At 27.7% G+C, this 14034-nt stretch overlaps 2 protein-coding genes across 8 annotated transcripts; both read left to right on the top strand.

The window, feature by feature from the left end:
* The first annotated feature begins 920 nt into the window (after positions 1-920).
* LOC149879094 (uncharacterized) lies at positions 921-7631 on the top strand. Of its 6 annotated transcripts, XR_016446845.1 has the most exons (11): positions 921-1118; positions 1359-1467; positions 2168-2334; positions 2868-2996; positions 3096-3269; positions 3357-3557; positions 3682-3790; positions 6669-6711; positions 6817-6987; positions 7129-7287; positions 7372-7390. XR_016446845.1 is itself a non-coding variant. In XM_090071450.1 (9 exons), exons 1-9 carry the CDS (start codon positions 1109-1111, stop codon positions 7431-7433), a joined length of 1182 nt encoding a protein of 393 aa, XP_089927576.1. In that variant the 5' UTR covers positions 921-1108; the 3' UTR covers positions 7434-7630. The 6 variants fall into 6 exon arrangements, 5 of the variants coding, with proteins under 5 accessions (XP_089927576.1, XP_089927580.1, XP_089927578.1 ...); XM_090071450.1 differs by lacking the exons at positions 3682-3790; positions 6669-6711 and having other exon boundaries at positions 7372-7630; XM_090071451.1 differs by lacking the exons at positions 3682-3790; positions 6669-6711 and having other exon boundaries at positions 983-1118; positions 1363-1467; positions 7372-7631.
* Positions 7632-8119: 488 nt separating this feature from the next.
* On the top strand, positions 8120-12727 carry LOC145180992 (uncharacterized). Of its 2 annotated transcripts, XM_090071458.1 has the most exons (8): positions 8123-8346; positions 8566-8738; positions 8894-9028; positions 9163-9339; positions 9541-9714; positions 9887-9979; positions 11494-11655; positions 12516-12727. In XM_090071458.1, the coding sequence occupies exons 1-8, from the start codon at positions 8246-8248 to the stop codon at positions 12557-12559; spliced, it is 1059 nt and encodes a 352-aa protein (XP_089927584.1). In that variant the 5' UTR covers positions 8123-8245; the 3' UTR covers positions 12560-12727. The 2 variants fall into 2 exon arrangements, with proteins under 2 accessions (XP_089927585.1, XP_089927584.1); XM_090071459.1 differs by lacking the exon at positions 9887-9979 and having other exon boundaries at positions 8120-8346.
* The last annotated feature ends 1307 nt before the right edge of the window (positions 12728-14034 follow it).

Raw genomic sequence — 14034 nt, 5'->3', positions numbered from 1 at the left:
AAAAGTTACAATCACTCCAGTGAAATATGAATTAATGCTATAACAAAAGGTCGCGCCGATGTTATTAATTTCAAATTCCAGCAAACCGCAGCAACCTAAGAAAAATAAACCACACGTATAAATTGAATAAATTCAATCAGTTTTTTTTTGTTGGTAAATGTCTGATTCTAGCTTCTTTGTATTTTACATTTTACAACTAGTAGAGAGAGTCCAGTCCAAACATCGACCTATTTTTTTTCTTCTTGAATGCAGAGTATTTTACAAATATTTTCATCAAACACTCTTCGACTTTTCCATCCGCAGAAAATTATCCTGACTAGAGATTAGTGTTGACAGTAAAATAATGGTTTTCTCTTTTTATTTTGATCAGCTGTAAGATAGAATTCATTTTTGATAAAACAAAATGTGCAGAAACATTCACATATAAAAATGCTTTTATATGTGGATATTTCTGCACATATTATGTATAACAGTGTCAAAGGATAGTATCAATGCCTGAATAAGGTTTCTTAAGCCTGTAACAATAGATTATTATTGAATGGTAATAAAGTGAAAAAAACTTTTGTAAAGACTACAATCAAATTAATGGCATAGATTTAAAACAAGAAAAAGAAGTTTGTTATTGAAATGAGAAATGCTTAGATAAATTTTAACAATAAAAACCCTCATAAAAATTGTTTGCTTTTTTTTTTGAAGTTTTGTTTTATCAAAAAAGAAATCTTTCTTACAGCTGATTGTTTGTAATATATATATATATATATATATATATATATATATATATATATATATATATATATATATATATATATATATATATATATATATATATATATATATATGCACTTTTATTTTTAACAAGTTATAAAAATGTTATTTATTAAAAATGACATTTTTATTACTTGCTAAAATAATTTTATTTTAGCAAGTTTACATTGTTTATAAAGACATGCTTAGTGGTTTAATGTATATCTGGTTTTCAAATAGAACAATATAATAAAAGATAGAACAAAAAAATAAAACGCAGTATAATAAAAGAAAGGAAAGAAAGTTATGCTATGGAATATCTCAATATGTAATGGCTGATTGACATTTGAAAAAATCATTTGACATGCGTGCAGGTAATACTTTTTGTATAAGATGAGCCAAATCTTACTTTTTAAATTATGACTGCTTAATTCATTTAATATCTTAGTTACAGAGCTTTTTTATCGGTTGATTAAATCTTATGTTTCAAAATACACAGATAAGATAATTTAAAAATCCTTAAAGTGTGCAACTTTTAACATTAAATTAGCAAATCATTTTATAAATGTAGAAAGGAATTTAAAAAGTATATTTAATTGTTTTAATTTTCTAAGTTAGTGCCAAAAGAATGTGGAATGTATTGTTCCTGCTACGCTGGTCATTAATTGTAAATGCAAATAGTGTTATACTTCCAACAATTTATTGGGATCCTGCTAATCCTTTGTAAGAAAATAATTCTTGTTTTCAAAGTATAAAATTTGCTACAAAAATTATGCAAAGAAAAAGAAATTACTTATTTCTTCAAGTAATTTCTCTTTTAGTAGATATTTATTAGGATAGATATCAAATATTGGCAAGTCAGCTCAAAACTTCAATGTTTTAGTCATGGAACCAAGATTTGATGCTTTTTACTGTAAGACAAGGTGCATTACCTTGTTGAAAAATTGTATAAAAACCTGATTTTTGTAATAAATTAATTGATGCCATAAGTTTGTTTTGAGGCTATCAAAATTTTTTAAACAACCAAAACCTATTAAACAACAACATTATTTTTTTGTAACATTACTTTATGTTGTAATTCATGATTGTACTACAACGTTGTAAACTAAATGAGCTTTTCCTTGCATCTGATTATTGCACTTATAATTAGCAACCTTGTTTAATTCTGTCATTCATTGTTTCTAAACCACTGAAAAATATATACGAACTTATAAATGCCAGTAAAAAAATGCTAAGCCTTTTAAGTTTCACATCAGATTTCAAAATTTTTTGTAACTGTCCTTAACTTTGTATGAATAAAAGTACAACTTTATTAAAAAAATACTAAATTTTACATAGTTGATATAGTTTAAGTAACTATTATTAAAGCTTTTCCTGATTTTTTTAACTGTTTGGCAGTACTGTATATTCAGTGTAATTTTAGATTTGCTTGTGAAACTACAATTCATGTTGAGCTTGATGATGTTATAAATTTTCGATGTCGTGACAAAAGTGCATCTTACAGCCAATCACTTGATGAAACACCAATATATGAAAATGCTTATTTTTTAGGAAGCAACCAGTATATGTATAATACTTGCAATGCAACTGGTAAAATCAATATTTGTTAATTTTTTAAGCAGTACTAAAAATAATTTTATTTGTTATAACAACCATATATTATGGAGATAATGATGTGGAAGAAAATATTATGGTATTAGTAATATCTAAAATGATAAAAATGATTTTTAAAGAGTCATTTCATTCATAAAATGAATGACAAAAAATATTTTTAAGAAAGACTTGTAAAATATTAGTTTACATAAAAAAGACTTATGAAAATATGAATTTTTAAAATTTTTTTGATAAATATGTAATTATAAATGTTGTTAATATTATTATGGTTTTATTGTAACAGCATATAAAAGTGAATAGCTTAAAAATCATCTTCAATTTCTGAAGCCTACTGAATGTTGCAACTATTGCTAATGACTTATAAAGTTAGATTTAAAAGAATTAGCAATAAAGTTGAATTCTGGCTGCCACCTTACAGTTTATTTATATACTTTTCAGTTTTAAACAATTATAGGATTTCAGTGATTTAATTATTCTAGTTGTAGCTTTGTAAGGTTTATATTTCAAAGGTGCTAAAGAAAAGATATTGTACTGCAATGACAAAAGTGATGCCATTAATGAATATGCTATGACATTTGCTCAATATGCAGCATCAGACCGTCTAACATTTGTTAGCGGAAAAACATATTATATAATAGGTTAGATTTTTAATTTGAGAAAATTAATGAGACTATATATTTTATACCATTACAGAAACAACAGGTTTTTTTTTAAAAAAAAAAACTTTTTTTCTTCAGGTACTGGATTTCGCAGTTTAGACAATCTAGATAATTTAATAAATGGAAGTTGCAATAATATTGTCAAGGAAAAGACACAATATAATTTACGACTCAAAATATATGTTTGTACATCGGAAGAAATTTCAAATAATACTTGTGGCAAATGCAAATATGATGCATGTTATTACAAGGGTAATTTTTATAAAAAAATAAAATAGAATATAAGGCATATTTGTATTTTTTTAATTCTGTGCTGATAACCAAATAATTTTATTTAAGATTGCCAAGTGAGTTGTACTGCGTGGCAAACAGATTTTTCAAAGTTGATAATTAGCTCCAATAATAGCTGTACTTCTCCTCAAACACGAACCTGTACAAATCAATTACTTGGTAGTGTAATAGTAGAACAAAAAGAAATCAATGTTACGTGTCCACTGTTGTCAACACCAACACCAATAATAGTTTCATCATCTCCTAATGGTAGGACATAGAATTTTTCTTTTAACTGGACTTTTTTTTTTTCACAAATATTTATAAGCAGTAGTTTTTACTCAAATAAGGTAGCCATGGGTTAACCCAGGTTTTCATGTTTTATTTAATTCAGGAGTTACATCCATATATCCATTCATAGTATGTGTGTTTTGGAGTTGTTCTCTGAAGTTGGCAATTCTACCATATTCTAGAATCTTAAAGCTTAATCTACACATCTACCTGTATGCAAAAGTTAAATATGACTATTGAATTTCTCTGAAAAATTGCTACTATCTTTAAAATGTGTTTTTTAAATGTCTTTAAAACACTTGTTACTCTTCTACGAATTTCATATTTGGCTTTTTACTTTCATTATGTTTGTGGTAAGCTCTTGTGTATTGAAACTATGACAATATGATTTCAATGCGATATTGATTATCGTAAATGTTATAGTTATAGTTATGATAAGTTATTGTAACTATATTTGAGTTATTGTAACTATATTTAAGATATATAGTTTCAATATGCTGTCATAGTTTCGATACACAGGAACTTAGTTTGTGGATGCTGTTTGGATGTAAAACAAGAAACACATGCATTTGCATATGTTTTTTCACAGAAAAAAAATATCTCAGTATGTATAGTAATTTTATAGCTTTTTTTATACCTGGTCATTTATATTTTGGCTGAAACTCTTTCAATAAGTCAGTTAGTAGATCACTGGCACTTAATACTGGGATCCATGCAGTACAAAAAATATTTTATCATTGCTTCCTCTGTTATTGATAAGTTTTGTTTATTGTCTACAGCTTTTCATTTAAAGTTTTTTCAACTTTGTCTGTATCTTAGTAACAGATGTCACAGATTTTTGAGTTAGATTATGTATATGTTAATTATCTTTTAAAAATCTTGATACTTTTTTCAAATTTTCAAAATTTTTAAAACATTACTTAGAAATATTTTGTAATATATTGATATTCACTATAACATATATTGTCCACAAATGCTTGAAGTTTTTCCTAAGTGAGTAAGACTATTTCAACCAAATTGACAAGAACTTAAAAGTTATACCTAGCGGACCAAATCCTGTTGATAATATATAAAAAGTATTTATAATTCTTGATTTAAAAAAGTTTTTTTGGTTTTTATTTACACAAAGTTTTTTTTACTTTCATTTTAGATTTAGAAAAACAAAGGACATGTTTTAGTTTTTGTTTTTATTAATAAGAATAACACAGTTGCTTTAAGTTTTGCAATTAATATTTCATGGTGGTTTAAAAAGTTACTAAAAAAAGCAGTCATCATAATTTTAACTTCTTTACTAATAAGCATAAGATATTTTTAATGAAAGTTATTACTAATTCTTGTTTATGCCAATTTCAACAATTAAGAATCTATAAATGCATTCATAAATTTTAAGCCTCATTCATATTTTATTTATTTAAACTTCTAAACATGTTTATCAATTAAAAATTTTTTTTACGTTTTTTTTTGTTACAAAAACAATCAATATTTATAGAAATAATTGAAGTACTCAATAGTTTAAATAATTATTACCATTAAATTAAAAATTTATTTTAACATGATGTTCCACTCCTTTTTTAATTTTAACTTTAAGGTAACTTAAAATTAAAAACTTATTTTTATTGACTTTTTCATTACTATAAAATCTATTAATCTAATCAGCAATAAATTTATGTCCTAATTTTCAGTTGCTCCTCAGATCAGCGAAAAAAACAATGAAAAGGATTTAAAATATGTAGCAATTTTTGTGAGTATTTTTGCATTACTATTTGGAATTGGTGTCGGAACTTTTATACATAAAAAATATCATCAAAACCGCAAATGTGAAACTTGTACCAGTTATTCAAAGGGTATGTCTTTTTAAGAAAGAATTAAAATTGTAGTAATTCACACAAAACGTCTTCATCAGTTAAACTCTTGTGTGCTTATTTTTGTAGGGTTTGGGATTCAAAACGATGGTTATTGTAATGAAAATAACGATTCAAATAAACACACGCTCACCGATAATGATATTGCTTTAATAAACTCCTCAAATGTGTTAATGTATTAATTTTTTAGCTATATTTTAAATTACCTTCTAAAGTCCTATAGTTTTACATAGCATATAAAAAGATTCAATAAAATTTTAAGCATGCTTATAAATTTTTTAAATTAAAAATTAAAATTATTAATTTTAATTTTAAACTAAAAATTCAAAGTTTAAGCATTTTTAAGAAGTTGCAATAGTTTATTTATATTTCTTTTATGGTGAAAAGTGAAATAACTTATTTGTAATAAATTGAGTTTATTTTTATCTTAATGTAATGTATTAAAAATTCATCATTGTAATTTTTATTGCTCTTTTTATATTAATATATTTATTGTTTTTTAAAAATGATTTTGATCTAAAAAGGTTTCACAAAATTACCTGCAATTTGACCTTGCAATACATTTTTTTGTTTCAAAGTTGCAAGGGGTCAAAAATTCCTATTAGGACTGTTTTAATAATAACAAAATGTTGTAGAAAGTTCTATCTTTTATGTTTATGTTTAGTTTATTATTAACTTAAAATAATTAAGTGAATTACTTTTTACAAATGACCTTCTGTTGGGGTCCAATTCTAGAGCTGGATTTTGATAAATGTTCTAGCTTAGAATCTTAGAAAGATGCTTAGAGTTGAAAATATGATAAAATATGTAGGATTGGAAACATGATCAAGCTCAACAAATCAGTGTTATAATAGAGAATTTCAACGTAGGTTTTGAAGTAAATATGTATATAATCAAACTGTTTACAATTAAAATATTTTCTTTCCAATTAGATCATATTAACTCAAATGTATTTACAAGTTTTAGTACTTGGATATTGAGATGTTTCAATTGTAATCATGAAAAGGGAAATTCTATGTTAAATTCTTTTCACTCATAAAAATTTAACTATTTTTCGATTCTAATTTTATTCAGCTTTTTTTTCTATTGTCAGTTAAGAAAATCTGATTAATTTATCATGTTTCAAATTGCTCATCTGGGTGACCAGATTGAAATTGCTAAGTTGTTTGATAAACATTAGTTCTGAAATAAATTGATGGTGCAGTGTTTATATTTAACTTTTTTTTAGATTTCAAAATCAGTTTCTGATCAAGATACTGCTAAACCAGTTAGTAAGTCAGCCAAATAAGTTGTAGATTAGAAAGTTAGGCTTGAATAAGTTTTTAAATTGTGTTCACATTACACAAGGTTGTATTTTGCATTAACTTCTAATCTAGATTTTAGTTTCAATTGCACTTCGTGGAAAACAGATTTCTCAAAGTTTATCACAAGCTCAAATAATAATTGCTCGTATCCTCGATTGCGAAAATGTACCTATTTTGAAAACACAACAGTAGAGATAGAAGAAATCCCTACAAAATGTCCTGACCCAATTAACAGTCCTTTTGGTAATATAGTTGATCACATCATTATTTAGAATTTGAGTCATTGTATTTCAGCAATAAGAATGATCTAGTTAAATTATTTAAGTAATTAGTCTAATTGATTTAAATATTTATTGATCTAATTAACTAATTCTTTATTTTTAGCTGCTTCTCAAAATGGTCAAAAAAATGATGAAGAGAAATTAAAGTATATAGCAATATTTATTTCCATTTCTGCTTTACTAATTGGAATAGTTTTGGGTACTCTTATCCATAAACATTGCGCTAGTTGCAAATGTCCAACTCAAGTTGATGATAAAATTGGTGAGTTTTTGTAATGAATGCTTTTTTAAAATAGTTCTCATATTTACTTGAACTTTGTTTAATTTTTAAATATTTTTTATGTAGATTGCGGAGTTGAAAACAATGGCTTCTCTAGTGATATAAAAATGAAAGTAGACCCAATGTGATTCCTAAAATAATATTTCTATTAATGTTCATGGTTAATTAACTTTAAGGTTAAAGCTTCATATCATCATTACATACATTCATAATTATATTTACATGATCTGTTTTGAAGGTTTTCTGGTTAGTTTTGAACGGAATTTCTAATATTCCATAATTGTTATTCAAATATTTTTTTCTGATTATATTTTTAAGATGAAAATTTTTCTCTTTTTTCAGAATTTCATATTTATTTTTTATTTTCTTAAATGTATATACTATTCTTTTTATATTTATGGTTATTCTTTTAATTTTATGTCTACTGTTAAATAAATTTTTATTAAATTTACAATAACTATTTATGTTTTTTTGTAAACTTGTATTTATTGAATTTTAATTTCTGACAGTTTTTTCTTGCTTTTACAAGGATATATTTTGTGCACGTGCACACACATACATATACATGCACACACACAACACAGGTTTATACACTCACTCACACATACAAACACACACATATACACAATAACATACAGACCAAAATTATCTTAAATTCATGTCTCTATCAGCTTTTCAGTGTCCTTGTATTTGTGTGAGCAATTTTAGCTTAAAATTGTAAAAATTCAGGGTTTTTAAACTGTTTTACATGTAAAGACGAGTATTTAAGAGAAAAATCTTGTTTTCTTAACTAAAAGTGTATGTCTTTTTAATTTTAGCCAGAACTTAATATTATTCGACATTTATGAATGGTCTTATTTTATTCTTGTTTTTCACAACTGAAGCAATTATTTTTATAAGCATTTTATTGTTCACAACAGAGTTACAATAAAACTTTTAAATGATCATGAGATGCATCTATTATATGCTATTGTATTTATCTTCTGTCTGCACAATGAATGTTGTTCTACCAACAATTTACTGGGATCCTGTTAACCCTTTGTATGATGTTTTTAATTTAAAGTAGTTCTGAAACACAGTTTGCATTTCATTGACTCTTAATAGAATTTTGTTAACAAAGGTTTTTTAACTTTTTGACTATTTATGCTTGATAGTTAACTTTTGTATATGTTCTTCAATAGCCTTGAAGTATTGATATAAATGTTTTTTACTAAATATCTACTTTAAATTTTTTTTAAATTTAAAGCAATTGTTTCAAAGGTTTGCTTGTGAAGTTACAGTGCGTGTGAAGCAAGATGATATTTTAAATTTTAAATGTCCAGATAGCAATTTGCCATATATCAAGCCAATATCAGAATTGCATGAGAAACTATATGAAAATGCCTACTTTATTGGAACAAATGAAGATATGTATAATGCATGTAATGCTACAGGTTGGTATCTACATTTATCTTGCTGACAAGAGAGCATCTTAAAGAATACAGCTTTGGTTTAAACATTTCTTATGTAAAATTTCTGTCATGAAAGATTTTTTTAGCTTCTTTTTTTTCATGTTCTTTGTTGTCTGGTTTTTAAACACCAAATTTAGGTGGTAAGCAGCTTCTCTATTGTAACTATAAAAAAGATGAGAAATCTGCCGAGCAATTCAGTCTGGTATTTAGAAGATACTCTCACTCTAAAGAAGATTTAGTATTTGAATCTGGCAAAACCTATTACATTATAGGTAATCTTTGAAATCTTTAACAGCATATATAATTTCTAACAAAATGTATTTAATTATCTTCATAACATTGATTATTTAAACTTGATTAAAAAATTTTTTTCTTACAATAATTTTCAAAAATTTTTTTAACATAGGCACTGGATTTCGAAATGCAAGCAACCTTGATCAGCTGATAAATGGGAGCTGCAACACTGTTGATGGTGTAGATACTAAAAGATACCGTTTGCGCCTAAAGATTTATATATGTACTCTAGAAGAGATAAGTTCAAACATGTGCGGCGAATGCAGTCATTCTAGTTGCTATTACAAACGTAATTTTCTTTTTTTTAATTAAATGTAGGTCATTTTATGTCATAAATATCAAATATTATTTCTGAAAATTGGTAAAGATTTTACTGCCATCTTAAAAGTTTGGGGTGCAAAATCAATTTATAAGGTCTATAAATATTTTTTTTTGTCAAGAAATGATCCACTTAGTTGTATCTAAAGGAAATTAAAATGTTTTTTTGCAGATTGTGTTGAAAATTGTACAGATTGGAAAAGTATGGAAATCGTTGAACAGAGCTCAAACAAAGGTTGCATTTCTCGAGAGTTTCAAATATGCTCCTATCCTCTTTTGTCATTAGATAATGAATATAAGTATAGAGAAGTTAAAGTTTCATGTCCCACGACGATTCCTTTCTCAGGTTTATTTTTTATACGTCTTTTGATTTCCTTGTAGTAAATTACTAACAAAAACAACTAATACTTTATTAATAATACTTTTTTCTTTTTTTTTTTATATAACTAATACTTTATTTTATTTTATTTTTTTATTTTAACATAAACAACTAATAATCATGTCAATGAAATATTTAGAACCAACTACTAAATCTGTTTCCACTTCGTTACTTTCTGAATCAACTGAATATACTGTGCCATTTGAACCTACTGCTGCTCGGCAGGTTATAGGTATTTAATGTTTGTACTAACAAAAATACTATAAATTATTGATGATTATGGTGGAGGGGGTGACATCAGTAGGAACAGTAACAGCAATTACAGGGTGGCCCATAATTAGTGTCCCATCTTAAAAAAGCAATTCCTTGAAAACTAGGGATGGAAAACTATTAATTTTGCTTTGGTTTTTGATATTATTATATATTTTGATCTATTTACTGCTGCCTTCACTCACTTTACTTGTTTTTTTAACAATGACAAGACCATCACCATATCGGCAAAGTATTATTGATTTTCATGAGAAAGGAGTTTCAGCACGCGACATCCAGACTAGACTCAAAGTGCCGCGAAAGCTTGTTTATAGAACAATTCAACGCTTCAAAGCATTGAGAACAATGTCAGATCGTCCACGCAAAGGAAGAAAGCGCTCCGTGGTGACTGATGCAAAAATCAAGCAAGTTCGTGAACGGGTGCGCCGCAACCCAGAACGCAGTATGCGACAAATGGCCAAACAGCTCCAAATTTCTCGAAGTTCTCTTGGAAGAATTACCAAGGATTATCTAAATTTGACAGCTTACAAGAAAAATCCTGCACAGCTTTTGTCTCAGGCATCAAAGCAGAAGCGCAAGGATCGCTGCAAGGATCTCCTCGCCCGTTTCGCCAACAACGCTCATCTCAACATCGTTTTCACAGACGAGAAGATTTTTACAGTTCAACAACATCACAATGTGCAGAATGATCGTGTCTACGCTTCCTCAAAGCCTAATATCACAATACAAAAGGCAGCACATCCTCTTTCAGTAATGGTGTTCGCGGGTATCAGTGCCACCAAGAAGACACCATTGATTTTTGTTCAACAAGGCGTTAAAGTAAAAGCCCAAAACTATCTGAATGACGTTTTGATCAAAGAAATACTTCCATGGAGTCAAAAGGAGCTTCGTAGACATTGTTGGACATTCATGCAGGATAGTGCTCCAGCCCACAAAGCCAAAATTGTGCAAGATTGGCTCGGCCGAAACACCCCCGATTTCATCAAGCACAATGAGTGGCCTCCAAGTAGTCCCGACTGCAATCCAATGGATTACTCAGTGTGGAGTGTTCTGGAAGCTGAAGCGTGCAAAAAACCGCATAAAACGATTGATTCTCTGAAGAAAGCGCTTCAAAAAGCATGGGATTCGCTTTCACCCGCCTACTTGCGTGCCACCGTAGATGACTTTCCAAAGCGTCTTGAAGCTTGTGTGAAAGCCGATGGTCGACATTTCGAAAAAAATCTTTAAATTTTATTTGATATTGTTAATAAATTGTTTATCAAAAAGTTTTATGTGTTTTCCATCCCTAGTTTTCAAGGAATTGCTTTTTTAAGATGGGACACTAATTATGGGCCACCCTGTATAATGACAAAAATTTTAATTTTTCTGATTTCTTTCTTACTTTCTTACTTTTCTTACTTTTCTTACACGAATTGTTTGATGATATGTTTGCCAGTTTATAAACAAATCTGCAAGTTTTTTTTTTTTAAATTTTAGCTAAAAGTAATGGCACGGTCATGTATATTATTGTAGTTATATCATCTTTAATTTCCCTGGTGATTGGTATTGGTTGTGGCGCTTTCGGCTTTAGGAACATTCACAGAAAAAAGCTTGCTGCTGTTGGACTTTCTAATAAGATTTGTTACAAGGTTAAACCAGGTAAGGATTTTCTAGGATTTGCAGCACTAAAATACATTAGAGTAAAACAGATGTTATGATACTAATTAGTTTTTTCCATAAGGAGACTCATTTTTTTTTTTTTTTTTTTTTTTTTTTTTTTTTTAGTATTTTAAGGCTGACTATTTTATGATTAAAATCAACGATGAATTTTTCATCATAGTTAAAAGTTATTTAGCGGCTAATAATGATAATGTTTTTTCTTATGCTGGTTATGCTACACTGCCGGTCAAAAGTATAAGTCCATTATGAACAAAAAAAAAGAAAGCTGATGAATGAATTAAAATGGTATTTTGTTTGCAAAATCAGACAAATATCTGTTAAAATTAAAGTTGACGAAGGATTGAAATCAGGGTTTGTAGAGGCCAAATTATGTTCTTTAAGACACTTTCATCTGTTTTAATTAACCTCAGTACATTATCGCAAAAATAGCTACATAGTCTGTAGCTATTTTTGTGATAATTTTCCCGCGGGAAAATGTATCCAGCGCCACTTAATTGCCATTCAGTTGGAACTGCATTTTGTTCAAGAATTCTATTGTTCTCTTTTTTCCACACCACGCTTCATTGTACTTCACTACGCACTCTGGTAATGTCTTCTTTGTCGCTTCGGTGAACGTTAAAACACTTCCTTCTCCAAATTATTTTGAAGAGGACAGTGTTGTAAACATGAAATAAGCGTTTCGCGGTGTAAGGCCAGGTTTGTTAACAAACGTTAACACACGAGCTTTTCTAATGTAGGGAGCCCTAGGCAGATGTCTACACAAGGAAATACTATCATGCATACAGTACATGACATACATGCAAGCATATATAAATTCTATACATATTTATGCATTATAGGCGCAATTCAAGGTAAAGATAATTGTGACTTCACGCTGAAATAATTTACAAGGTGGAGCAGTTAACATATTTTACGTAAATCATTTTGAAATTATTTCTTTCAATCTATAAAAAATAATAATAAATCATAGTTTTTTTTTGTTAATTTGGGTTTTCGTTTTATAGAATTAGAAAACAATTTGTTGAGATAATCGAAAATTAACACAAAAGAATTATTTTTCTTGTATGTTAAACTTTAAGTTTTTTTTTTAAAAATATGAAATAATTTTTAGATAAATAAATGAATGAAATATTATATTTTTAAAAAAACAAATATTTTTTATCGAAAATTTATGCAGAGTGTTTAAATTTTATATTAAATTGTATTTTAAATATATTTGTAAATAGGTTCGTAGAAGAATATAAAGGAAAATGATTTATTTTGTATCAAAATAAAATATAATAATTTGTAATTTCGATTACTGCTTTATTTTTTTTTTCTCATCTTGAGAGACTTCAATAAATCCATTGTAATTTTGAATGAAGTGACGCGATTCCCTAGTGACGCTTTCGGACTTTTTTTCGCGATTATTAATACTTTTCGTTTCAGAAATTCTATGAACAAAACTTCACTAAGGTTCCGGTCTTTCATGGATATACGTTGATGATAAAAAATCTACTGGTGCTCTGATTTGCATACGGCGCTTTTTCTTTAAAGTCACTTATAAATAAGAGTTTTGACATCATCTGGTCTGCAATTTTTTAGAATTATAATTGGTTGTCAGAAATTTATAAATATCAAAAAGCGAAATTTAACAATGATAAATGTTATTCAGGTCAAGCATTTTGTTATTTGAAATTTTAGAATCGCTTTTGAGGTACTGATTCCCAAGAATAATGTTAATATGCACATAAGTAAATGACAATAATATACAGATTTCCTCTTCGTATTCTTATTGAATTTGAGCAGCAGATAAAAGAATATAAAGGAAAAATAGAAGGACAACCCTGATTTGGCAACAAGAACCATTGCTAGTGGAGTTCGTACCTTATTATGAGAAAGCTGGTCATTTTTAGTGATAATTTTTCTACCGTCGTCCTTCTAAGCTTGGGTTTAAGCTCTTTCATCTCTCACGTAGACTTTAACTACTTGTGAAGGTTGCGCTTTTTTTTTCTTTTTTTTTTTAATAATAAATATAATTATTTGTTTTATCTGTTTGTGTGATGAGGTAAGGGATTAGAGATAGTTTGGGCTCTAGGTTTATGTGAAGGGTAATTGGAAGGTTGGGATCGAGGTTGATGGTATAGGGAATACTTAGTTAGGAAAGGGCAAGGTTTAGGGATAGTTTTATTAGGAAAGGGCAAGGTTTAATCGTTAAACGGTCAATAAAACTCAATAAGCGTTCTTATTGTGAAATGGTTAGCACTCCTTTATTCATTACGTTCAGAAAAATACAAGTAATATTCTCTTGCTCTACTTGTAGCGATTGATACATTTTTTATATCAATTAATTCTCTTTTTGATTATTCTCTTTTTTAT

This window comes from Hydra viridissima, unplaced genomic scaffold, assembly GCF_058129835.1.
Source record: "Hydra viridissima isolate aposymbiotic clone 2 unplaced genomic scaffold, HvirCarnegie_v1 scaffold_14, whole genome shotgun sequence".
Lineage (NCBI taxonomy): Eukaryota > Metazoa > Cnidaria > Hydrozoa > Anthoathecata > Hydridae > Hydra > Hydra viridissima.
Note: the sequence above shows the minus strand (reverse complement) of the source record. Positions and strands in the feature narration are given on the sequence as shown.